General features: G+C 40.5%; 1 protein-coding gene across 1 annotated transcript; it reads right to left on the minus strand.

The window, feature by feature from the left end:
- Positions 1–2,000: 2,000 nt before the first annotated feature.
- Positions 2,001–27,685, minus strand: pds5b (PDS5 cohesin associated factor B). Its single transcript, XM_029519576.1, has 35 exons — positions 27,579–27,685; positions 22,096–22,223; positions 21,413–21,616; positions 21,105–21,191; positions 18,059–18,156; positions 17,019–17,145; positions 16,633–16,713; positions 15,887–16,027; positions 14,973–15,088; positions 14,434–14,528; positions 14,081–14,226; positions 13,209–13,360; positions 11,770–11,883; positions 11,440–11,521; positions 11,290–11,338; positions 10,983–11,122; positions 10,206–10,321; positions 9,983–10,088; positions 9,335–9,495; positions 9,044–9,167; positions 8,542–8,700; positions 8,378–8,446; positions 8,111–8,247; positions 7,752–7,875; positions 7,344–7,548; positions 6,624–6,738; positions 6,231–6,363; positions 6,002–6,121; positions 5,638–5,700; positions 5,385–5,530; positions 4,992–5,064; positions 3,690–4,105; positions 3,517–3,597; positions 2,973–3,069; positions 2,001–2,850 (listed from the first exon to the last, which is right to left on the minus strand). The coding sequence occupies exons 2-35, from the start codon at positions 22,201–22,203 to the stop codon at positions 2,818–2,820; spliced, it is 4,218 nt and encodes a 1,405-aa protein (XP_029375436.1). The 5' UTR covers positions 22,204–22,223; positions 27,579–27,685; the 3' UTR covers positions 2,001–2,817.
- Between the last annotated feature and the right edge of the window lie 192 nt (positions 27,686–27,877).

Raw genomic sequence — 27,877 nt, forward strand, 5'->3', positions numbered from 1 at the left:
AAGCGGACTGTGGAGTGCAGTCAGCCGGCTGTGAACCCGCCACACGCCGCCTCTCCAAATCTATCAATTATTAGCCAAAGCACCTGACGCACTAAGGTCTCTGGGCACAGCAGGATGTTAGGAGCCCCCAGTGATCCATCTTTCAGCTAAGCAGGGACACATTAGCTTCAGCCTCAGAGAGCAGATTTACCTGTACGTGGTAATATCTCATCCGCAGGACAGATGAGCAGCGTGGCCCAGGTGCAGAAAACCTGCAAGAGCTCAGTAACAGCGCCATTATCATCCATCCTGAGCTGATAATCTCATAACACCCCCCCAATTCAACTGGCACATATCAACAGCACTCATCTGCATGTTTCACTGGGTCAGGCAGAAGGAGGTGGAGGTGGTGGGAGAAGATGTCCCTGCTGCCCATCCTGCTCCTACAGAAATATATATATCAATATAAATATCCGAGGTGCTGTCACCCTGCTGGCTGGCAACTTGCAGCTTGATGCCCTATGCTGGTCAAGTTTTTTTTTTTTTTTTTGAGGGGGGGGATTAAACTCAAAATCACAGTGTTTCCTTTAAGTCAACAATATTGGAATACAGCAGCAGTTGTTGAATTATGGTGAGCTGTTGATTAATTCCATAAATAGAAATATTGAAAAACTTTATATACTTTGGAGTTTGAATGTTTGTGGAATAAAAAAAATGTATACAGGCAACTTTAGATTTGTGATTTTTGGTTTTAAATAACTAAATCATCTGTATTTAATTGGTAATAAAAAAAGATAATCACGTTAGCTACAGCACTAAAATTACATAAATGAACTTTAATATAAAAACAGTGATCAACTTTGAAGAGATTAAATATCCAAGATAACTAATTGCATAATGGGAAGCCTGATCAAGACTTTGCGGAATTTCTTCAATAAACAGGTTGCTCAAATATTTCTTTTACATGCTGTGCTTGGTGAATTTGACGTGGTGAGTAGCCACTGCTTCTCGGTGAGTGGTGAAGTGAAGATGACTGTCATTCATCGAATTCGCCTTGTGAGGAATGCACTTTATCTGATGTAGTAGAAGAGTCACATCCTGCCCAGTCATGGATCATAACCAGGGCCAGGGCGTGATGTGTGGGTGTTTTTTCACAGAGCTGCGCTTGTACTGGAAAGTTCTGATCTTGAGCACACATGCATACATAACGCCAGGCACTGCCAATCTCCATATATACACAGGAAGGAAACCATAAAGTGACGCTAGGAAAAAAAAAAAAAAAAAAAAACATCTTTGAATGGACTAGGCTCAGATAATGAAATCAGTGCTGGTTAAATAATTAATAAGGCAGCTGTCTGTCTGTCCATCAAACATGTAGTGTGCTGTGTTGTGTACAGCAATACCTCAACAACATGAATGACTTCCCTCTTGTAGGCTGCAAGGCTCCAAAACCTTTCAGAGGACGTCATGTCCCTTTGCTTTTTTTCCTGCTTTTGGCCTGACAACAGATGAAAGCAACAGATGAATGCAGCAAGTTAACAGCTCTTTAAATGTGGTCATTATTCTTTTCTTTTACACTCTTTACTCCCTGGTGGAGGCTCTTTCCACCCTCAAAATTACCCTCAAAATGATGTTGCATTAATATCTATCTACACCTCCTAGTAATTTAACAAAGTGTCTCTTGTAAAGAGGAAAGATGGCACATCCTGGATCTATCTCTTCCACTGATTGCAAGCAGCAATCAGGATGCAAACTAAAAAAGTTAAAATAAAAGGCAGTTATTTAAAATCAATCAATTTTTGATGTTTTGAAGAAAAATAAATAAAACAGTAAAATAGCCACAAGTATTCCAGCTCAAACGTTCACAGAAGTAATCTGATCTGAAGGGGTTTGCAGTTGTTTGGAGACACCGCCTGATAGTTTTCTGCCTGATCTGTTACTCACCAGCTGATTACTGTTGACAAGACAAGTGAACAGCTTCAGCCAAAGATTTGAGGCGAAATAAAGAGAAATCAAGCATGTCAGGTTTTATAGAGAATTATATTGATACAACGGAGGATCTGACTGGGTGGATGTGAAGCCAAAATTAATCAGCAGTGACAAAACACTACAAGCACAGCTGCTCATGACTTCTGTCTACCAGTAAATACAAACCTAAAAAGGAGACGCACACTACAATCATTTCCAGAAGCAACTCTACGTTTGGACAGGTTTCTGACTTTTTTTAAATTTTTGTTACATGGTAAAAAAAAAAAAAAAAAAGGTATTAATATACAGAGCTGTAAACAAAAATGCATGTTTTCTTTTTCAGTAAAATGACACAATTAACGTCACAAAAAAAGATAATGGTTAATCTCTTTCAAACTTTTAAAAGTGGGACACGGGGAAGATTGATAAGCAATACTGCTTTATGGGATCACTTTAATAATAATAATAATATTGGTGGGTAAAGGCTTTACAGCATCCCCCCAGTCAGCATCAAACACAACAACAGAACATGAAACAGACATAAGAGACTATTTACAAGGGTGAGCTGCTTTTTTTTGTTGTTGTTTTTCCTGTTAAAATTATTTCTACTTAATGTGGCGAACATCATCACAATGCAACACAATGCAACAAACCACAGCTGATGATACGAGTGTAAGGATGTAGTGTGCATGTGGTATATGCAAGTGTGTGGATTTGTGTAACAGTAGGGAGCGTCGGCGTATGAAAAGTTTAAAAAGTTCAATGTCCATATTTTCTTTCCTACGACAATCCTCCATGACTTCAGAGTAGAGTCTGCATCTTCTCTTTTCCCCCATTGATTTTTATTTTTTTATTTTTATTTTTTTTAGCTCATCTCCTCCTCCCTGCTGCCTTCTTACGGCCCTGGGGAAAAAAAAAACAAAACAAAAATAAATAACAGCAGCAACAACAAAAAAAGCAGAGTTAAAAACACTGACTTCTCTCCTCTTGATTCTCAGAAATGATTCATGCAATGCTTTCTGTACCTTCGGTGTTGGCTCGTCCTCCTGCTCCTCCTCCTCTTCTTCATCTTCTTCCTCAGAGTCATCTTTTGCAGCAGCTGCCTTCGATCGCCCACCTCGGCTGGATAACACAGATGGGACACACACTGACTAAGGATACCGAATGCCTCGACATATTAGAAGGAGATATCAGTAAATGTAGAAACATGAAGAAAACAGTACCACATGAGCAAAGAGGCCGTCCAAATAAACAAAATTCATTATTCTTTTTTCTGTCTTAAAATAGCATCACCAATTCGAACACACATGGCCAGTAAGATAAAACACAGCGTTGTCCATTACACAACTGCATTCTGTGTGGGTTAGATTTCACTACAAGCCTCTTAAATATAAAACAAACAGCAGAGATCTAGACAATACCTTATGTTTTTAGTTAGAATGTTGGTTGTTAAGTTTTTCCTCAAGAAAAACTGATTACTTTAACCAGACAGGAATGCTGATTTTCCAACACGTCACAGTGTTGGAGCACTGTCTTGAAATTTCATTTCTTTGTCACTAAGTATCTTACACTGGTTTCTTGGCAGGCGGCTGAGCTGATTTGGGTGGACGTCCTCTCCTCTTCTGTGGTGTAGTCTCTGCTGACTCCAGTCTGTCAAATGAGGACAAACACCAGAGTCCAAAATGAATGTTGCTCTAGAGAAGCAGATCCCGCTTCACAGCCAGAGGTTTTCTGTTTCTTACCCTTGCGATCGCCGAGGTGCCCTGGTTTGCCTTCCTCCCTTGGTCTTCACCTCCATATTTTCACTGCTCCTGTCATCCTCTTCCTCTTCATCCTCTGCTTCCTCTTCGCCCCTGTCTTCTTCCTCTTCTTCGTCCTCCTCCTCCTCCTCTGGTGGGGGAGCTGCCTTCTTTCGCCCCCTCTTTCCCTTAGGTGCGTCCTGACTGGGAGCAGCAGATTTTGGGGGTCGGCCTCTGCGTCCTTTTTTCGGTGGGCTGTTCTGTTCATCTTCTGGCCGGTTATCTTCGTCCCACTGGTCCTCGGATTCTGCAGCTGTTGTTGTGTTGGCGGCCCCCTTTTTGCGTCCACGCTTTGGCTTATTGTCCTGGTCATCACTGGTGGTCACTCCCCTTTTGCGACCACGAGGCTTTTCAATATCCTGTAAGAGAAAGGACATGGTTCCCAAAAATGTTTTGTCTCAAAATAAAATGATCTTCTTAAAAGCCTCCATCTAATCCAGTGTCTATGGGAAACAAGGTGCAGTGTACCAAATAAACATTACAAAATTTATGTGACACAACTGAAAAGTATGTACCACTGTTATTTTAAGACACAAGAATAATTAGTTTTTTTCTTCTGGAGAGAATATAAAGCTACATAAATGCAGAACAAAACACAGACCAAAAGTAATGAAGCAGGTCTGAGGGCTGCTATTAATGATAGTTTACACAATGTGTGTGTGCAAATCCAATCTTGACTTAAATCCAGCTGGTGTTTGCACAGTGGAATCAAAACACAGCCACAGGAGAGTACATGACGGGGAACTCTTTATTGGATCATGGCAACGCAAACAACTCCACTTGTCCTAAACAACTATGTCATTCCAGATTGTGTACTTTTGTTTACTTGTGCAGTCACACTCTACAACAGATGAGGAAAATGTCAGTTTTAAATGTTTGTAATTTTTTATTTTTATGTCAGATCGAAAATATTTTATTCTTGACTTTTCTCCTACTGGTGTCATCTTATCAAAACTAAATTACAGTGCTGTAAAGCAAATCCAACTTCAATTCCAAACTGAAGGCTTATGGAAATATACAAATAATGACCCCAGAATATTTCCTACCGAGAAGAACATTTTCAGAAAGATTTTGGCTGAGATTCTGACAACATCAGATATCCCTGATATTTGCAGCATAACTGCTGGAGTTCTCAGATGATAGTCAGACTGAAACTGTCATTAGTCACTGAGATATGATGGCTACATGATTTATTTTCTCATATCACAATAGATATAATATGCGGTCATAAAGAGGATTTAATACCTTGTCAGTGCTGTCTGCTCTCTTTAGGCTGATGTCCTCATTTTCACTGTGATCCATTTCTGTGCTGTCATGCCTGAAACGACAGAGCCATTATTAATCATTACTGCTTCATATGTGGGAAACACAGATGCAGCTCAAGAGTAAAAAAAAAAGTGACAAGATACAGAAGCCACATCGCTCTGCTGGCCTGTGTAGTCTGAGCATATACCGTGGAACAGCTCCACTCTCGGGGAAAAAATAAAGAAGACAGCAAAGTGCCTCAGAGTAGTTTTTATATTGCTTCAGGGATTGAAAGCAATTTTAGTGTCTTTCTTGGTGGACCTTCAAGAGAGTTTGCTGGTCCATCCTGTGGCATGGTGAGACAAGTGTATATGGGCATGACATGTTTTGTACCTCGTCTTGCTGCGCTGTGGGGAGCCTGGGTTGGAGGAGGAGTCATCATTGCTGGCCGTCTCCATACGAGAAGCTTTGCTCTGAAGCTGTTTCCCCGCCGACGACAGCGGCTTGTTTACTGCACCCAAAACGTTAGCTGACTTAGGCTTGAAGAGGGAGGAATAAGAGATACCAAGAGGTGAATTTGGATGGGTTTCATCCAAAACTGAGCAACACAGAGTCCAAATAATTTCAAAAGACTGAATAATCGTACCTTTCCTGGTGTGAAGAACGACTTCATCTCTGGAGGGAGATAGTTTTTTGTGTTGCTGAAATTCTGAAACAGAGCAATCATATGTAAGGGAGCTTATTTGTATTGATATAATGATTGCCCAAAACAATGTCAAACAAGATGAAGATTATGTAGGTTTGGTCCTGCCAAACAATGGCATTAGTAAACGTGTGGCAGCAATGTTGGTTATTCCTAAAATGGGGTGCTGACACAAACAAACAAACAAACAAATAAGAGGGGCATGTAAAGTTCTGTATCATGACACAGTACTTACAAAGTCAAAAAGGTTTTGCATGTTATATCTGAAGCTCAGATATTGCTATAATGTAAACCAAAAGAGAGAGACCTTGTCTGGTTTGGTGAAGAAGCGTGAGGGCAGCACAGGGTCTTTTGGGGACTCCAGGCTGTAGGTGGTGCTCTTTGACATAATGATGTGCATAGCGACGTCACACACCGTGTAGAGTTTCTAGTCAGAGAAGACAAAGATCTGGTCAAAACGATGATTCTAAGCAGGGCAGGTAGAGTTGAGAATTTATACACACCAGTCTGTATGAATTGGCAGATGTAATGTGTACCTCATTGGTTTTGGAATCGGTGGGGGCCTGGGCATCTTTTGTCTGCTTAATGTTTTCCACCATCTTCCGTATGAAGGCATGGCTGTTGTTCTCATTCTTGGCCATGATAATCTCAAGGACAAACCACAGGGCTCTGACAAGGAGGAGGGGAGGGGGCACAATGAAATAATACTGAATAATGCTGTTCACAGAAAATTATCATCAGTGCTTAGTATTTATTGCAGGCATGGCTGCATGCCAGCTAAAATTATCACTGCACGCTGAACCTGTACCCTAAAAATGTTCTTTTTTTAAATTAGCTTTAAAAATCCATATAAATTTCTCCAATTTCAGAGCATTCTTTTATTATCAGTGTTCAGTCAACAGCCAAAGGATTTCCCTTAAACCGCTTACTCTTTAATTTCTTTGAGCTGCTCAATGTCTTGTACTTTGACGTAGTCTGGGTCATGTGCCAGCAGGTGGATGGTGTAGGGGACCACATACTCCGGCAGCAGAGAGAACAGCTTGTCTGTTGGTGTAGACGGGGTAAATATTACAATGTTAGCACATCACGACACTGCCATATGCACTGAGGCGCACTGTAAGGAAAGCAGAATATTTAATTAAATCCTTTTCTCCTGACCAATTCTTTTTCCATTTCTACTTTAGTCTTTACACTCAATTTTATCCCCTTGCAAATATTCTGGTTCAGTCACTTTACATTTTTAGATTATTAAGCAATGTATAATCTTTCAGCAGTTTTTGGCTCACATGAAAACCTTATCTCAGGATAATGGGGTCAGTCTGTGAGTATATGAAGAGACAACAGCCTGAGATGGAGTAAGAAAGGATAATAGGAACTCTGGCAGCTTTTTTTTTTTTCTTTTTTTTTTAATTAGATGCTTTCTCCTTACTTTGAATAATTTTGTTGATTGAAGAATAAAACTATATCATTATTTGAGAGGAACCTCACTTCACATTTAGTGCCTAAAGCTTTTGCACAGCAGCGTATAGGCTGTCCAAGTTAAGGAAGTTATGCTACAGACTTTTTGTGGCAGCTTTTTTTTTTTTTTGAAACATACAAATAAAAGCAAATTTTATATTAAAATTAATCAAAATGTTCAGTTGCTTTACCGCTGATGGCCGCGTGCTGTTTGAGGTACTCTCTGCGAATGTTGACATTTTTCGCCAGGCACTGACGAGCATGAGCCCTTCTCTCCTTTACAGGGTCCTTAGCACACAAAGCAAACACTGCCATGTATTCTAAAGGCAAGCGGAGGCGGCACAGGCCACGGTGGAGCTTCTGTGAAAAACACTGCCGCACCTGGTAGCATTCATCCTGCAGCGCAAATGAGAAAAAACAAAACATAAACCCCCTCCACACACAGGAAACAATGAAAATGATGTGGAGGAAGACACAAAGAATGATTTTGATAAATTGCAGAGATGGAATAGGGGTATTGGAGAGCAAATTAATAAAAAAAAATAAAAATCTGTGTTTTGCATAAAAAAAAAAAAAAAAATTATGTGTGTCATTCTTACATTGATGACGAGAGCACACAGTTGATATTGCTCCAGAGTGATTATTTCGTGATAGCAGGGCTCCTGTGCCAACTTCAGCAAAGCACACGCCGCAGCCAGACGCAGCCTAGACATGTCTGGTTTACTGAGGGATGAAGGGGAGAGGGCATTAGAGTAAACAAAGACTCCTTTAGGAAACCGAAAATGTGTTAACGATTAAAGCCTCACACCTCTCCTAGGGTCCACAACACCTGTCAAACTCCAGCAGTTCTTTGAAAATTACAACTATAATGGAGACAAATCTTCCTCTAAGCTGCTAAAAGGGCTAACACACACAGGACCTCTGGTTTGAGAAATGAAGAATAGCCTTTGTCATTTACCCCATCCTGCCCTGTTCAGTTAGGTCGCCATCACTGTGTAGAATAGCAGTCAGCATCCTCAAGGTGGAGTTGCCTGATTTGCTCTGATTGTTCTTCACACCCAGTAACCACCTGACCATCAGCTTAATACCCTGGATCTGAATGGAGGCGTATGAAAAGTCAAGAATCATTTCATGTTTCATCACAATATTGATCATGAGGAATGATGTGTCAAAAACAACAAAGAAGAACAAAAGCAGTAGGAACAGATGTAAATTCAGTGATAACCTTGGCCAGAGTCTCAGGAGATACTTCATCATCAGGGACCCAAAGTTTTGTTGTCTTCTTGCCTGGAATCTAGAGGAAAGACAATATACCGATTCTTAAGTAACATGATAGAAATGGAGCGATGGACTAATTTAGGACTTATTTCCTACAGATGACATGCGTACCCTGTCATTCATGAGCAGATCCTTCACAATGAAGTTGGCAACTAGAGATTTGAGTGGTGCAGCAAATTGCTCTGGGGCGAGCTGAGCTAGGTGACCCAGAGTGGTCAAAGGAGTGATGAGCTGCTCCAGGTTAGCCGGGTCCAGGCCTTTGTGCAAAGGCTGGGGAAACAAACATGTACATGTAAGTATTTCATTGACTTGTCACTGATAGATGTCAAAGTCATTGATTCACATGCGTCTGTGTTTATTGCTTTCATTTTAATCACACACTTTAGTAATACTTTAATACCAAGTTCACCTCAAGATGTTTTTATATTTTTAAATAGTCAACACACAAACATAATCTGATTCTTAATGTAGAAAACAAAAGTAAAGCAAACAGCAAGTGGAAAGACTGTAAAATATCTCTAGGAGATGCAAATAATTAATTTTTAGTAATTCGCAAGTTCTTTTTATTTGATCTGTTAAAAAGAACAAAGTCGCAAAGATGTGAGTGACTGACCTCGAAGATTTGAGCAAAGTGTGTGTCTCTGTTGCTGAACATGGCATTGATGCAGTGGATGGCATACTTGGCCTGGCGAGGGGGGCCTCTCTTGGCTTTGGCCTGCAGTACCGGCAGTAACACACTTGGGGGAGCAGAGAGAAGAGCACAGTTAAAGCCCATCGGAAAATAAGAGTCTAAACTCCTGGAGCGCAGTCAGACACATGAGGAACCACAGTGATTTGCATCAGCAACTGCACAAGTTCCTGTCGTATGGCCTAGAGGAGAGGAGAGAAAAGCAACGAAGCGTACGATTTGATGTGAGGGAAACTCTCTTCCATCTTGCTGCCAGTGTTCTTGAAGATCTGCAGTGCAGCCTCAGCCACCTTCTCATCATCCATCTTGAGACATCCTAGCAGAGACTCAAATGTCTCTGCAGAGTGGAAAGACACCGGATGTGTGAACGACAGCACCTGTGGGAAGAGAACAGAGAACATCTAGATAGCATCTCATAAATTTTGCCCAAACACTTGAATCATTGAATCATCTTTAAAAAAAAAAAAGAAAAAAAGAAAAAAGATGGCTGAATGCAAACTGATTGAGAAGATGTGATAAGTCTTCATACCATTATTACTAATTTGATAAATGTGTTTTTCATCGCTATAGTGGCTGCTGCTGCCAGCCCCACCTCTTGGGTCAAACTGCAGGAGGTACATCATCCATCACTGAATATTCATTTCTTCCCTGTTTGTCATTCCATATAATTTAATTTAATTTAATGAACAGAGCAAAGTAATATATTTAGGCCTTAGGCCACACTGACATCACAGCAGCAGCAGAACTGATAAGAGCACAGAGCCTATGATTCAGCTTGTTTTGCTATGAAATGACTTACAACCTGGTATCAATCATTGCAGTCGGAAGACAGAGATGCTGTTTGTGTTCTTCACTAGTTTTTACCTTCAGTAGTTCCAGCCCTGCTCTGATGGCTTCTTCAGTGGGAACACCCTCCTCCTCATCATCAGCTGTCCCATCTATAGATTTGTTCACCTGTTTTATCAAAGCGCTGACAGATGACAGACGAGATGAAAACGGTGAGACAAAAAAGTTAAATATTGTACGACTGAATCAAATGTCACATGTACTGACGTTTATATTGAACAGTATGAAAGCTGATGAGTACCTGATGGATTCTGTGTCAATGTGTACGGGAGCAATTCTCTCCAGCAGGAACTTCACCATTTCCAGAAACGGATTGCTGGGCTGTTTGGGACTTCCAAGCTTTTTAGTGATGTCTCGCTGAAGGATGATCAACATATGAAAATAATTATTACCAAACCAGGTAAATTACGCAATGAAAAAGCTTTCTCACAAAGCGAGTGTTAGTCTTTTGCAGGATGATTTTTTTTTTTTTTTGTTAAACTAGTATTGGCCTTTTAATTACTACACAACTAGTTCAACCAGTGGTCTAATTAGTTGACCTGAAATCTTACTGTGCAGCAAATATTTGAATTAGTACCATACGGAGGATTGATGGAGGAATAATGTATGTCATCGTGGTTTGAAAAGCTTCAATCCCCCCCCCACCCACATTAAAAATGTCCAACTACTGGAAACCTGTCTTACCGAAATTAATTGGAACAGTGCAAGCATTTAAAGATTAAAATGTCAAAATCTATAAAAACAACCCTTTGAAATACTACTCTAGCAGCGCTGCTAATAAAAACAGATACACTGCAAAAGAAACATAAAAATGGAATTTAAGCTTAGAGACGTTCTATACTAACGCTGGACTGCAACATGTCCAATTGATTGCAAAACTATTTATGAGTGAAAGAAACTTTAGGCAACTAAATGTTTAAGGACATCAATTAAAATAAAAACAAACCCAGTAGCAGTAAGACAGCTTTTCAATTACACAGCACTGCTCTAAATCTCAAATAGCAACATCAATACTCACCACACAGACTTCGGCTTGCTTGCATGAGCAGGTGGGACTGACTAAGGTTTCCAACTGATCTCGGATTCGCTCGTCATCATCCAGGACCTGAGCCAGTTTCTTCACAAAGTCCTGGGCCTTGCCCGGGTCTGGCAGATTCCCTATGGAAAGAGAGTGAAAAGCTGATGTCTACGTGGACTAGATTTGTAAAGAGTAATGTAATTTCATAATCTTGTTTTCCTATTTGGACTACACTAACTGGGACATTAGTGAATTAGTAATCCTAACCAATAGGTATGATAGTTCTGCCATGTGTGAGATTCCTTACTTGTGATCACCATGACTTTGGCAAATACAGCTTTGCTGGATGCTTCAGACTGCAACAAATAGATGAACATCATAACAACCAAGTTAAGAAACATGAAGAGATCAAATATCAACTCATACACTGTGTGCGGTGTGCTCTGGTCAGAGTTACCTTGGGTTTTTTGATCAAGTCAAGCAGGTCTTTGACATGATGTCTCAGCAGATTCTGGCACTTCCACATTTCATTTAGAGCCCTGAGAGGAGGAATCAACACAGGTCAGAGAACTGAACAGAGGATACCACAGCAGCAGAAAATAAAGGTCAACCTTTGACTAATCGTACCCCGGATCCCAGCGTCATTTTAAGATTAAACATGCTCAGACTATCAGTTCTTTTTCCAAATGTCCACATTTCTCAAAAACAAAAAGGACAATGGCAAACTGTTTTTTGATGGTTTTGTTCTAAGGCCTTGAATTCTGTTAGCGTGTGTGGGGGAACTTACTTGACAGCATTTGTATCCAGGGTAGCATACAGGTAATAAAGACATTTCATCCTTTCAGTGGTTTCCAGGTTGTGAGGAACCATGTACTGGGCAAACACTCGCTCCACCAGCAACCTGTGCAAACGAAAAGGAAATATAGATTCAAGTGAAGAATTTAATTTTCATACCATCTTAATGCCCATTTTTTATGTATCTATTCCCATGACTCTGAAGCACTTGAAGTGACTGAAGGGTGTTATACAAATAAACCACATTTTTTCTGCTCTCTAAAGGCCTGATCTGAGGCATCCTGACAGTCACTAGATTGTTTAACAGGATTATCTACACCAGGATCAAAAATTAAGCACTGGGACGAAAAAAATAGAAATAGAAATCAATATTTTTAGATCATTTAGATTTTTGTCATGATCAAGTATTTAAACGAGTGAAATAACAGTCCTTCACTGAGACACTCCCACCAAACATAATCAAAGGTCTTCCAATTAAATCGATTGATGATTCAATTCGAAATCAATTGAGATTTCTTCCTAGCTTAGGAATCATGTCAGATTGCTGTTAAAACAAATAAGGAAAATGATTTGAAATAGAATTATTATTGTTTAATTGACAATGACGAGGTTCCACCCAGACTGCAGGGTCACAGAAATGGGAAAGATGTAATAAGGTAGAGTAGACAATGATCCACCAGAGGTTGAGAAACATGAGGGATAAAATTCTGCAGCATGAATATAAGAGAGAGTGGAGGAACGGAGACTGTGGCCTCAACACAGGTTGCAGCCTACACATCATTACTTCTTCAAACTGTCATGATTGACTGAGGGCAGACGGGAGGCTTCAGGGACTGACCCCCACGCCCAAAAAAAAAAAAAAAGACAACAACAAAATCAACAAAACAAAACCAAACCAAAACAAAAGGCCCCAAAACATTTTAGAGCTGTGCTTTTCTTTCAGTCACACACTCAGGATGTTAAAGTACAAACTTTTCCTACAGGCAGCTGAACTGACACACTGCAGCAAAGGGATTCAAAAATTAACTGTAGCCTCAAATGCTCCTACACAGTTAGTTCCGAGACCATCGTGCTTTGTGCATTTGTTATGTCATTTGTGCTTCTTTGCTTAACTGTGACTCATCTACTTGACATTTCACACAATGACTTTCAATAAACCCAAGAGAGGTACTGCAGACACTCCATGTTATGCATGTGTAGGCAGGGGGGAGAAAAAAAAAAAAACCCTCCAATTTTCAAGCTTAAAGTGAAGTGGGCTATGATTCAAGGATCCCACAGCGTCTAATCAGCATCTTTACAGAAACAGACAACTTAAATGTGCCACCTTTTAAACATTTACCAGCAGATATGAAACAATTTATTAAAATTCATGAGGGTGTTTTGACTCTCTTGTGTTTTCAATATCAAAAATGAGAACACATCCACACAAACCTGTCGTCAATGCTGTTCTGGTAGTAGATATGGAGCAGTTTGTCTTTGATCCAGGAAATCTGTTTCGAGGCCTCCCTCCCTCCTTCTCCCTGCAGCGAGTACTTCCTGTAGATAGATGCCAGGCCCATCATGGCTTCCTTACGTACGCGCCACTGATGTAGGAGGACAGAAGATGATGAAGTGAGAGACAACAACAATTATGACAACTAGTCAAATCAGAAGAGTGATAAATTTATTTCTTGGCAAACACAGTGCACTCCTTTAGAAATCAGTCTTCCCCCAGATAGGTGACAGCCAGGTTGCCTGAGTTAGCGAAACACTCCACATGCTGCCGTTTCACATTCAAAAGATAAATAGCTATACAACAGAGACAAGTGCTCCCTTCAAGTAAACTTCACACGTTTGCGCAGAAAGCACGAGTAAGCTTTGACATAAAGAGGTGTTATGATAAAGGTAAAAACATACTGTTTCTGTGGAGATAACTTTGACGCCCCATTCAGCCACAATGAATGACGTAGAAGCACAGTCTAGACTTACATCTCATATCAAACGAAGGTGCTGCACAACGTAATCTAAGACGAAAATGCACCTCAAAGAGGGGAAGTATATCGCATACAACATTACCCATGTATGCACTCATGCTCACCTGAAATTAGAGCCATCCCCCTCCCCAAGGAGGCAAACCCCAAACCCTGACTTTCTGTCCCTGATATATTAGTTTATCTTGAAGTGCAAAAGAATTTGTGACTTTGCTTCCACCATAATACATATCAGTGTCAATTAGTGAAGAAAATCTAGCTTTCATCCAGGCTGACACACACACCACATTGAAAGGATACTGACACTTTAAAATAAACGATTTGCCCACTTACTCTCTTGTCCAAGGTCCTCTCCTTCACAAAGTTGAGTAATGCATCATTAACTAGAGACAAGTCTTTCTTGGCAGCAGTTACTATAGAGACAATAACATCATGGCGGATGGCCTCCTCTGGGTCATGTGATCTGACCCTCAAGTATTCTGGGAGAGAAAACAGGAACAAATAAATGGGATGTGAAAGATACAGCCTCCTGGTATACAGAGAAAGTACCAATCACACACACACACACACACTCTCTCCACAGTGGCTGAAGAGGGCTTTATGCTGAATAATACCCAACCACACAAGAGCAGGATTTCCCCAAAACACGTATCTTCTTAAAAGTCAGTAATTTTCAACTGATTTACCTGTGAGGTCTTTGGCCAGGTCTGGGTGGTTCATTAGACAATGGCTGGCAAACTTGACACACTCTAGTCTGATAGGCACATGGATGTCATTGAACCTTTAGGGATAAGAAAAAAATAATACCGTCAGCAGCTCTGCAAGGTGCATGACCCAAATAGTCATACTGCTAAATGAAGATTCTGCAGTGAATGCAGTGATGCCACAAACAATACAAAAATCTCACAAAACCAATTTATTCCAAAGTAAATATTGCACAGAAATATTCTCAGATTGCCAACAAGTGCGTGTTCAAGAAATTACAACCAGAGGATTGACTAGGAAACAAACAAACAAAAAAAAACAACTAATTGAGCAAAACGAATGTGATTATTGTGAGACTACAACAAACAAGGGTTACATAACAACTACCCTGTCTTGTATTATGTAAGAGTGAACCACTTTCAATACTTAAATGTTGTGTAGATTTTAACTTCTGAAAATGTAAAAGACAGACATTTTAAGATTTTCCACAATCTCTACGAGCCACAGCACTGTAACCAACCTGCCCAGGTAACACTGCCAGAGTGGTTTGTTCTGCGCAGCCAACTCAGAGTCCTTAGCTCCAAACATCTTAGCCAGGAGCTTCACCACCTGCAGCCTCTCATCATTGTCATTACTCTGCAGGGACAGGGGGAGGGACAGCAACAAAGAGAGAAATGATGCACAAGATTTGGTTGTGTTGATCACCTAGATGTGCCAAGTCATTTATATGAACTTCATTTGGAAACATCACTGTTTTCATAACAGACAAGGGCAGCAGCTTCCTTACTATCAGAGTGAGCTGTGAAGAAGAGGCAACAGCAGAGACAACGAGAGGTTGAGACAAAGGACGAGAGGAGTCTGGAATAGGGAAGGATAGGTTGGATGAAAAGAAGAATAAAAAGTAGTGGGGGTAGGGGGAAGGAGCAGAGATAAAGATGAAAAGAGCGAGGGTGCTAGAAAGAATGTGTTAGCATGAGAGACAGAGAAATTGTGCAGTCTGTGGGGGAGAGATTTTATCGCAGCTATTATTTTGAGGAGACAGCAGTGATCTACACTCCCTCTGAACAGTTAATGAGCGTTATCCATCAGCAGGGCGCCTTTATGAGACACTGTAGAGGCAACATTATGCTGACTGGCTGGCTTTATCTTTCTAATATGAATCAACAAACCTACAGAGAGCAAGAGAGAAAAAATGTGCAGTTCTGTGGGTAATGGGTCAGAGAAGTCAGGTTTTTAGTCTGTTGCCCGGATATACCCATAATACCAACATTAGCGTAAGAATTGCAGCCGTTTCCATCGCTAAGTCCTATTAACATTACAACAAAACACAATATTAATAATGATATCACGATCTGTACACATAATCGTCCCAATAAAAGGCAATGTGGTGTGTCACAGAGAATACAATGTTTAACTGACATTGCTTTATTGTACCTTGAGTTTAAACTCCAGCTGTGGCAGCACAGAGAGCAGCAGGTGGCTGTCAATGTTGTAGAGCTCCAATATAAGGTCAAAAACGTGTTCTGACAAATCACTGACGGAGGTCTTCCCCAGCATCAGCACCTGGTTGAAGAACTGATGAAGTGGACAGATGAAGAAATACAGGTTACTGATGACACATCTCCTCCAAGAAAGATACTTTTAGGGTCTTGCAATTTCAACGCCGACTTGACGTATGGCTAGATTTTCATGGCTTTCCTGATGACCAATGTATAGCTATGAAATGGATTTAGAGAAAATGGGCAGAGTTGCTGGGTTTCGCTGCAGAACATCTGCTCTGCATGAGCCTGGTCCCACCAAACTATCAGACAATCTCTAAACGTGCGACTACATCCCACTGTGGAATCTGAATTACAACACTTCAGCATCACGGCGCTTTGAGTCCAACCATAAACATCTGGATGTTTATTTCATGCTCAACAGCTGATTTTAATGTACACCATATTACTTTGGATATGAGCCTCTTGCTGAGCCAAGACATTTGCAGCATTCCTGGCTCTTCTTCAAATCTTCTAGTACTGTTGGATCAAGCGCTGCCCAGTGGGACACCTGGCATGGACTGAGGCCAGTTTTCACCATTCAGTCAATACATTTGGGAATTATTCCAGAATCTTGCAGCTTTTGGTGAATTATCTAATTTTTAATCCAAAAAATATGAAAAAAAAAAAAAAAAGACTTACATTGGTGATGTAAGGCTCAATAGCCTGAGCAGTCCTCTTCAGCAGAGCTTTGGCCAAGTCATAAGCTTGTTTATTCAAATTCTAGACATTCAGAAAAAAGAAATGGTGTGTAAAACAGCAGGCCAGACAACATATTTAGACAGATGTCAGCATGACAGGAACTCTATAAAAAGGTGTCGTTCTATCCCATTAGGATTGCAGCAGCACATATGAGGCTGCTTTACCTCTGCTGACCTGCAGGGGTCTCACTGAATTACAGAGGATGGAAAAAAGATACTGGCTTCAGTCTACTGGTGATATCAACTCACTTCAGATTGTCCCTTACTGAGCTGATTCTACTTCATGGTGGGTCTGTGTATGTGTGCAAGCAGATGATATGAACACACCTTGTGTGCTGGCACCAGATTGACCAGCACTGTGTCCAACAGCTCCTGCGATACAGTGTCTCCTTCGCAGATGATGGAGCTCATTAGGTCCACCATATGCATGTGCACCTTCTGGTTGTGGCCGTTGCTAGGGAAACAGGGAACAAATCAGGATGCTGCAGAAGTCAAAGTAGGCGTCAATGCAGAATTTAAAATGTAAAATTCACTGATTTCTTAAAATACTCCAAGATGTTTTTCATGTGAGCGTGAGGAGTTCTGAATGAAGAAAGGTGAATTTGTGCACCATGGCTGAGAAGTACTTCTGTCTCTAGGGATTCATGTTGCTCATTCATTGGACTTCTCATTTTGAAAACAATCTGGCCACATAAACTGTCGCAATGCCCTGACCGTGTAGAGGGTGGGTGTACTTGCTCACAATGATCTGCATTATAGTGGGAGGTAGTGTACTACCTAGATTTGAATCTCAGCAACCACTGTCCTCAGTGCTGCCAGCCATTATGAGTCTCATTACATCCCATTCACTGAACGTGTCACGCACACACACAAAAACATGAGAGCTGCATTCCCCTACACCTTCTTGCAGACTGAATTTCAAATGGGAGGCTCTTAAAGAGATTCTTTCTATATAAAAGAGCATTGTGTTGACACAACCTCCACACACACAAAACTATGATTTTGTTCAAATGGCAAAGAGCCAACTTCTGCACTGCAGAATTCAGCCCTCAAGGTTGCGTTGAGCAGAGTGAAATTGAGAGGAAGGTTGAAAGCGAGGAAGTGGAAAGGAAGAGGAGGAGTAGGATTGTGGGGGGGGGGGGGGGCAGAAACCAGACTGTTACTGTGCAGTTTAATGATGTAGCAGCACAGACAGACTGAGGTGTGAAGAGAGCGCCACTAGGGCTCATTTCAGTTATTAACAGCTGCCACCAAAAAACAGGAGGGAATGGAAAAATATAAGCTAATCAGAACACAGCATGATACACATGGACACACAAGTATTACCACCGCCACCACTTTGGTGAGCATCGATAAAAACAACTTACTTGATGACCTGGAAGAGTGTTCGGTAAAGCTGAGTGAATATCTCATTGCTGTCTTCGAGCTCAAAGCAAATATTGTAGGACTTCACCCAAGCTATATTCTGAACAATAAGAGAGGAGGCAAGATGTTAGGAGCAATGCAATTTCCAAGCAAACACAAACTGGGATGGTGAAAGCACAGTGTGGTCAGGGTGAGGAAGACATGTTTGCTTAATGGTCGACTTTCAATTCAACAATCTGCCAAACAGTTGATCTAAGTTATTCGCATCTACTCCTGCAACAGCTGATGTTTATTTAACCAGGTGGAGGTTTGTGGAGACAAGTTGTGTACACTAAAACACCATTAAAGTTGAACTTGTTAAAAAAAAAAAACATTTCTTATTTACACATCTAGCAAAGGTGTTGCTTTGTAAAGCTGAAGGGAGCTGCAGATTTGGACAATCAGTCTCTGTAGCTTGATCACTACAAGCGACGCCTCTCCTATTACATAATGTCACTTGATTTAGAAAAAAAAAACAAAACAACAATCTACAACAAACAAAAAACTAACAAACATCTGTTCTAGCATGTTTAAATGATCTAGTATAAACAAGCTGTTGGCATTTAATCCGCTTTGTGTTTGAAAACTCTTTTTTTTTTTTTTTTAGAGATTAGCTGATTTCTCTATTCCATGATAAATTAGAAAACTTCATTTTAAAAGCCCATTCATGCCTACTGCACTTAAAAATGCAATTCATTCCATTAAAATTCCTTGTTAGATTTTCTCTACCTCATAATTGCTTCTTATTGTCCAATTGTGCCTTGTTAATGGCACAGATTTTCTAATCACACTTACAAATAAAAATATTTACTTCCAATTAGAGTAAATTTTCAGTTTGAATCTATCAAAAAATAGCCTCTTGATGCAAATTCCCACAAATGAAACAAAAGGACTCAAACTCTAAACACAAAAGGAAGAAGATGGAAATGGAAGCCAAACAGAGTAACCAATAAAATGGATATACTGAGTGACAATGTTGCTCATGATGTTTGAACAGCAGTTTTTATGATCTGTTTCAACTTATTGGAGAAAGAAGACATTTCCTTTATCAACTAAGGGAATCTCCCTTAGTTGACAAACAACACAGCCAGACTGCTATGGATAAAAACATGTTTCTATCTTATAGAGTGAGAAAGAGAGTGCATGTCATTCTCTCATCACTGCTTCCTCCTCCGAGTCACATTATTTATTTAATACACTACGGTTACATAAGGTCTTTAATATGCAGAGGTAAAATACTATGTAAAATTAAAAAAATGCTAAAATAAAATAACGGACAGAGCGTCTTTACAAAGAATGAACTACTGTGCAAACTATCCAGTCCTACACAAGATAAATTGTTTACATTCAACTTGTGAGTAACTACCAGAACTACCAAGCACATCTTCATCACAAATCTCCATCAGAATGTATTAAGCCTCATATAAATCAAAAAGGTATGAAAACGGTGACGGTATGGTTTTGTTTCCCTGGATGATAATCAGTGGACTTCTCATACAGAAAGATTATTCCAGGCAAAGTGAAAATATTCATCAGTACTGCACGTGTAATGAGCAGGTTCAGGACAGATGGTGAAGAGTAGGCGAAGAGATGTTTACGTACTAAAACAACCTGTTACAAATTGCATCAAGTCAAAACTAAGTGGTTGGATTAAGACAAAGAAAGATGGATATAGATTACCAGTAAAGCCCGGCTTTTCTTAGGAATTCACTTTCCTAAAGAAGGCTTACATGATTTTTTCTGAAATGACCATGGACATTAGCCTAACCAATTCACTCTGACCATCAGCTCATGCTTAAACATCCCCTCAGACATATTTTATGCATAGAAAATAGCTCTGCATGGAATAAGGATTTCTTACTAAAAATTATCAATTTCAAAAGTTTAACTCCTGCACAAAAATATGCCTCTTACTTCACTGAACGGTTCTCTCTGTGTGTGGCAGATTTAAGGGAACTCATATTTCCCCTCTTCAGATAGATGTCAAAATAGATTTCTAGTATCTATCTATTTTCTGCAGATGATTCTAGATTCAAGATTTCAGGTCAATGTTTTAAAATACTAATTGATTTCAGAGGTTGTGTTAATTGCATTTATAAATTGGTTCAAACGAACCTTCTGTAACTGAATAATATTTGCGTCAGATTGAGTCTAATCAAATTATTAAGACTCACATAAATCCACCCACAGAAGCTGAAACATCAAGTGCCAAAAAGAAAAACTCAACCAATCAATCAACCAAACGCATAGAATTTCTCTCTCTCCCCTTCACCACTGTAAAGATGGAATTTGGATTAGAAGACTTGATTAAACATTAGTCTGATAAAGAGTTTGTCTCTGTGCATATAACTGCGGCAGCTCATTAAGGCTGCCAGCTGGCAAAATACCAAGATTTGTTAATGTCCAATACTGACAAATCTCTGAAAATTAGCAATGAAGAAAACATTTGCACAGGAGGCTTCTCATATTACCCCATGCTGATTATTCCACTAAGTATAATGTTTAATATTACTTGTGACAGACTATTAACTGTCACTAATTACTACTAATCCTGTAGCAGAGAAAATATAACTTCATGTGGCTTCTGCAAACCGGGGTGCGAAAAGACACGGCTCCTCCAGCATTTTTCTTTCAAAGAGAACTCCGATTACGTCAAATTTTTAGGAAAATCTCTGAGTAAACTGTTATGCATGTTATATCAATATTTTAAGATCATGTACTTCATAGTTCTGAATGAGGATCTGCAGTAATTAGTATCAAGTCAGTCACGAAAAATACAGCGTACAGAGAAGACCAAAGCAATTATTTCAATGTTCCAGACACAATCAACACTTCAAACCTTCTGCGTATCACTTTTACACTAGTTTTGAGCATCAATTAGACTGCCTCACTGTCATTGTCACCCCCAAAATGTTATTCTGTCAAAACTCACAAATGCTGATTACAGACAATGTTAAGGCTTTAAGGTTACGTTTAGATGAAAGATTCAATCTGCAGATTTTGACACACCTCAAGAAGATAGAAGTATCTGTTGAACTGAGCACTTTTGGTGTCCTCCAGCCCTTTGAGCTGTCTGGTGATGAACATGAAAATGTCCTGGAGAAGAGAAACAAACACAAGAAATGAATGTTGCATGTTGTCTGAGAAAAAGCTTGTGTTTTAGAAGCTCAATAATAATAATAATAATAATAATAAATTTATAATAATAAGCAGGAGTTGTGTTAACAGCTAAATGCTGGAAACATTTCTGGGAAATGTTGTACCACAGTGATATCATCCTACAGTATTTAGTTTCATGTGCAACATCTTCACTGTACCTTGAGTTTGTCTGGGGAGGTGTATGGTGCCTCTGGGGCATAAATCCTGAATATATCTGCCAGACAGCAGGCCACCAGGAGACGCACATCCTTATCTGGGTGTTTGAGGAAGAAGTCTGAAGCGAGGTGGAGCGCTAGATTCAGGTACAGCTCCTTCTCCTCCTCAGAGTCCTGGTCCATGTCCATAAAGGTCTTCACAACCATCTGGAAAAGCAACGAGGGATATTAAATGGAGAAACCATAAATCAGGCAGCATCTCAAAAATTCTCTGACCTGAGAAGAAAAATTTCAGGCTTGTCCAAGCAGCACAATCTTTATCAATAGGAGTGGGACGATGTGCTTTCCTCACAGTTTGATGGTCATGATACTTGGGTCACTACGTACTGCAATAGTATTTGATTTCACAACTTGCCCAAGGGAAAAGTGAAATTACACATTTCTGGAGACTATAAACTTACAAGTTCTTTCCAAAGACAATGTCCATAGTATGTATGCCAGTCTAAGCTTTATTTGAGCAGCATCGCTGCTATAAACAAAATGGATATCTAAAAGTCATGCTAATGAAAAATCTTATGTCTCTATGACCTACTGTTGACAAATCAATCCTTTACCAGTTAAATCAAGTATTGATAAACCTTTACCAACTGCTATTAAACATGGTAGAATGGGACAAAGACAATGACCTTGAGCCTCCGGACCATTTCCTCTTTGGAGATTTTGTCAGAGATCTCCTTGACCCCCGGAGGATAGGTCACCTTCCCGTCTGTGGCTCGAGCTTTAGAGTGAGCCATCCTCTTTAGCTCTTCACTGCCTGAGGGGAGAGAGAGAGAGGGGAGGTAAGACACAAAGGTGAGAGCAAAAACAAGGACTAAAAGCTTGGAAGAATCGCTCTACTTCAGCCAAAAAAAAAAAACATGTTATCCATTTGAAACTCAAGGCAAATCTTTTTAATACTTCAAGGAAAGTCTGGAAAAGAGAAACCTCTGAAATATTCAGCAAGGTATTCTCAGCACAGTAATAACTTTCTCCAGGCTGAATCGAGGATCTAATTGCTGTATTCAGAAAGCAGGCTGTCTTTTCATTGCGAGCTGCTGCCATCATTATGTTTCACTTTTCATTACTGCAGCCACAGACCTGTCAAGGTTTACACCCAATTCATGTTTGCATGTTTGCAGCATTCACACGTGCACACTGCTCATGGCAGGATAACTCATGTTGGACTTCACAGTTCTGCTAGACTGATCCGTCTCACCTCACCACTGCTTTTCATCCACCCACCAACATGAGTTCATTGTTATTACAGCTAACCAACAGCCTCCTCTGTCAGACAAACTAAAGCCTGACTCACACTTTATGAATATGCAGGAGTCTGCATCATGGTGAACTACAGCATAGTAATGCTTCATGAAATATATTTGCATTTAATACAGTAATTAACTAATTACAAAAACAAGGCTTTAGGTCAATGGTTCTCCTCAAGAGTTCTGATATATTGCACCTATTAAATTAAAAGACTGCAGTGCCTGTTTTCATGTTAATGTCCTCGACTACTGAAACCACAATTCACAGGACTATTGTGACTCAGAATAGATGATGAAGCCAGTTATTATCTACTAACTAGACCCTGACCGGTACTTTGACAACATATTAATCACTGATGCAAACGCATCAGAGCTCAGCACAGAACAGAGTTGATGATTGTGGTTGCATGTTTTCATGGAAAGCGCTCTTTTTCTGAGTATAATATCCTGTATGAATGAGAGTAAAGAGAATTACATGGCTCCAATTTCCCCCATTGTGTAATATGAACAAGTACAGCGGTGATTAAACACATGCTTGTGGTTTATTTGTTGCTAAACTGGTTAGTGAAGAAATGAGCTAAAAATCATGACTTGTCAGTGGAAGACTGCCAACAAGTAAATAACAGTTTTACACCAACTGTTGAGATGTTGTGGTGTTAATATGTGAAAAGTATAGTTAGAATTGATAACCCATCAGATTTGCATCAAAGATGATTAATAGTGAAATTGACAGTCTCATGAATGAACACTTTGTCCCTCACAGCTAATGAATGCCTGGTATATGTTAAAATAGGTGCTATTATAAAAAAAATGTAATTAATGAAGCAATCTGTGGTAAAACACTGAAAACAGTTTTCACACTGAGACATGTAAGGTAAGACAAAGCTGATTCAGACACTCCCCATGCCCGCCCTGACAAACTGTCTGCTGTGTTTTGCGTTATTGAATACAGTTATCCAAAGCACTGTACAATTTGACTGACTTGGCACAGACACACACAGCACTATGGCACTGATCTGCTCATGCGGACAAATATAGGGCTGAGTGTCCACAGACACTTTGACATGAACAGTCAGAGCTGTGATTAATGTGAAGAGCATCGCCTACACCACAGGCAAAGTGTATCATTGTCCTCATCTCTGAATTGACTCCAAATACTGTCGACACCTAAAAAAAAGACTGCAACTAAGAACAATTCAAATATTTAGTGCTTTTATAACCACCAGGTAGTCTGACAGTTATTTTATTAAGTGAAAAAAAAAAGAAATAATCACAATGTATTGCATGCGAGACCTTGCTTATAAAAGAAGGACATTGCAGACTGCAGAGAGTTTAAGTGTCAACACTGAGCAACTGCACTGTTACTGGGACTGCAGTGATTTCACACAGGGTACAGGGCCGCTGAGGTGTTACACATTGATCTTCTCGAAACCGAGCTTACTTGGTTAGTTTATGTTTGTGAGACTTATGAAGCTGCAGCACACAGAAACACTGCAACTCTGTTGATTTGGATACTTCATGAGTGAATGTGTGGAAAGAGTGTGTTTTTAAAGGCATTCATTACTTTCAGTGGGTCATGAGTGAAAGCTAAAAAGAGCTCGGAAGGCATTTCAATCTCAACGCCGATTGGGTAGAGCGGTTTTTGTACCTTCTGTTTCCCTCTTCAAACTTATTAAAGCAGCCCCATATCTGACGTAATTTCTACCCTGTAAAGCATTATGGTACTCAGTGACAGAAATACATAACTACAGCTGAATTTTCAAGAATTACTCAATCTGCTACTCTATTGAAATGTTAGAAAATAAAATGTACATTTAAAAATAATATAATCAAAATAGTTATTAATTGCAACCCTCTATTTCTTTACATTTTTTTAGCCTTCACTATCCAACTGAAACACCGGCAGGCTCAGCATCTTAAGTTGTTTACACAAACATGTGCAACTCCAGCATCAGACTTCAGTTAGTAACAAAAATATTACCTGAGGTGTATCTGTATTATAATGCTGTAAAGCAGTGAAGTGGTGCAAAATAAAATTAAAAAGTGCAACACATCACTATCTGGGTATTATCAGAACAGATAGTGGCAAATACCGAGATAAAAATCAGCAAAAATGCATCGATAGTGACTGCACACAGTCTCTCCCAGATTTTTGCCTGAAATTCAGAAAAGCAGTTGCAATGAGGTATATCGTCACATTTTAACCTTCACGAGCTTTCGTACTTCACCTGCTTTCACTGTTGCACCAAAATTGTCTTTTGTATCAAGTCAATATGTTTTCTGCCCTGCTCTGATATTTCATTGCATGAAATCCACCGCTGCAAAGAGACACATAAAAACAAGATTATACTGCTTTAAAATCACTGTGTATATGCACAGTTACTAAATGCTTTCAATGAATGAACAGATTATCTTTCCCTTTCTAACTTCCATCTCGTTTGTGACTTCTGGTTATTTATGTTGCTTTTATCGCTGAGGGAGAATTGATTACTGGAGCAGTCTGGGTCAGTAGGTCTGCTGTCTGACAAAAGCACTTTCTTGGTTTGATTTAGAGGCTGTGCAGCAATACTGAGTTTTTAATCACAGCCCAACTATTTTCTGCAGCTGTACTTGAGCTTTACAAAAACACACACACCAGAGGGGCCAAACACACACACTGGATGCTGGCGCTTTTCCAAATTGCTTGATTCTGACCTTCTGTTCCACCCCACAGCTGCTGCCAAATTTGAGGCCATCGCTCTCTCCATCCACCACACTGACACACAGACAGCACTGGCAGCCAAACAGAGTGGAGTATTTCTCAACTTAGGGGGTCTGCCTGGGTACCATCCACCAGAGAAAATTTCATTTTAAGAAGCAGCAGTAAATACACACAGGCAAGCTTTACCCTTCACTAAACCTCTTGTACACGGGCTACTTCTGACTCATTACTGGTTTATCAAAGTCAAACACATTTCCACCCTACCGAGGGCTTTCTATCTGGATGCTGCTTCTGCTCTCCCCACTTTCACATTGTGACACAGCTGCCAGGCAGAAATATGAGGAGTCTGGGCAGTTCTTCTAACCCAGTCTGAACCTTAACATAGAGAGCCCTGGGTTTAACCCCCGTGGATTATCAAGGGGGAAAGTGGGACTGGCAGCTAACAGGGAGGACTGGACACCAGCTGGCTCTATGTGTGAACTCAATAACCTCCACAGAGGCACACAAAGTTAGTCCAACTTACAGAGGAGGCGCTGGCAACATGTCCAGTTCTCCCAAGACGAAATGAAATAAACCAAAATTACTGGAGCGAAAAAATATGCCAAATATGAACCGGAAATAACAATAAAAGCGTGAATGAGGAACTGAAACCAGCCCAAGGATTAGAAATTAGATGCTGAGGTTGGAGTAAGCCAAAGAAGCCACACATCAAGTAAACCATATGACATGCCATCTTCAACAAGACAACACTGATGAATCACATGTCTGAGGTTAGCAGCCCTCTGTATCCATTTAACCCAGACAAACCCTCTGAGAAACACAACTACACACTTGTGTGGCTTTGCAACACAAGAATTTGACCAAAGATAATATTTTTACTTGGGAAAAGGTACATTAAAAGTTTAGGATGGTCACACAGATGACTTCAAAAACAACAGCTACACAGATGACGCACTAACATGTGGTTTTGTGCACATCCACCAAAAAAAAAAAAAAAAAAAAAAAGCAATACTCCTCAATGAGCTTTCCAGCAAAGTTACCTTGAACAAAAAAAAACAAAAAAAAAAACAAAAACAAAACTGCAAGTATCAAATGATAAACAAATTTCAATCAAACAACCTTCTAATAACCGACTCCATCAGCTCTTTCAGGCTTTTGACTCCGACCGATTGCTGTCAAAACAAATGCGCTGACACCTGTCCCAGTTTGGGGACCACCACTCCTCCTGCCTTTGTGGTTTCTGTCGCTGCAATCCTTTTGTTGTTTGCAAAAAGAAAAAACGTATTAACACCTCAACAGTAGCTGTGCATTGTGCCAAGTGTGCTGCTGTCAATAGTAAAAGATCCCACCGTGGAATGAAGTGAAATATCCATCAGATTTCTGCAAATAAAACCTGGTTACTTCGTGCACTAATTAATAAATTACGCTACGAAACGAGATCGTATCCCTGCAATAATAATAATAATAATAATAATAATAATAATAAACAAAAAGCTACAGCTAATAAATGCATCTTTCTCAGAGTTGTGTTTCTTTATTTCCGCGGTAAAGTTGATGTGGCCCTTCAGGAGGGGAGGTTATTGTTGTGGTCCGGCAGCTTGTCCAGGCCGGGCGAAGCTGCCGCTGTAAGGTTAACCCCGGCTAATCTGGTTAGCCGCCGTTAGCCTAGCTAGCATTAGCGTTAGCATTAGCAGCAGCAGCGGTGTCGGTGACAGAGGGCGGGCGGCTCGCAGCGTTACGCCGAACAAAACAGCCCGGCTAGCGGCTCGGGAAATCGCTCCACCTCCCTCCCCCCCCTCCTCCTCCTCCTCCTCCCGCGGTTATACCTCCGAGTCGACCCGTGTGTGTGCTCACCAGTCCCGGGACTCTGGTTGTGGCTCTTGTTTCAGCGGCTAGCCTCGTTTTTTTGGCTGTTGTTGTGTGTGTTTTTTCCCCCTCCCTGCGCCGCAGCACCCGGGTCAACCAGCGCCGCGAATCGGGACACACGGCTGCCGAGAACACAGGCGAGCAAGGCGGGCTGCGCTTCACCTTCTTCGGCGGAGGGAGCCCGGCTGCTCCGCGGATACATCCCGGGGCCGGACCGCGCTATTCGCAGCGGAGCCGTGAAATGTCGCTACGTTTGAATACTGACGGGGGACTCGCTAGTTTGTGCATTTTTTCTTACCTGTTACGGTGAATTGTGATCAATCGTGTCCTCCTCTGCAGCTCTCTTCCCCCTCCTAGCTCCAAAATGGCGCCAATATGTGAAGCTGTGGAGCCCGTGGGTGAGAGCCATCACTGGGGGCACAGCGACACCTATAGGCCGGGCCCTGCGGAGGACGCTGCGCTCCTCCACCTCATAACATTATTATTACAAAAATATATATATATATATAAACACATCCTCCTGAGACCCTGAAAGTCATTTTGCCCTTTGTAGTGAACATTACTTTTTGCTTGATTCCTCTATCAGACGCAGCTGAC

Source organism: Echeneis naucrates, chromosome 14, assembly GCF_900963305.1.
Source record: "Echeneis naucrates chromosome 14, fEcheNa1.1, whole genome shotgun sequence".
Lineage (NCBI taxonomy): Eukaryota > Metazoa > Chordata > Actinopteri > Carangiformes > Echeneidae > Echeneis > Echeneis naucrates.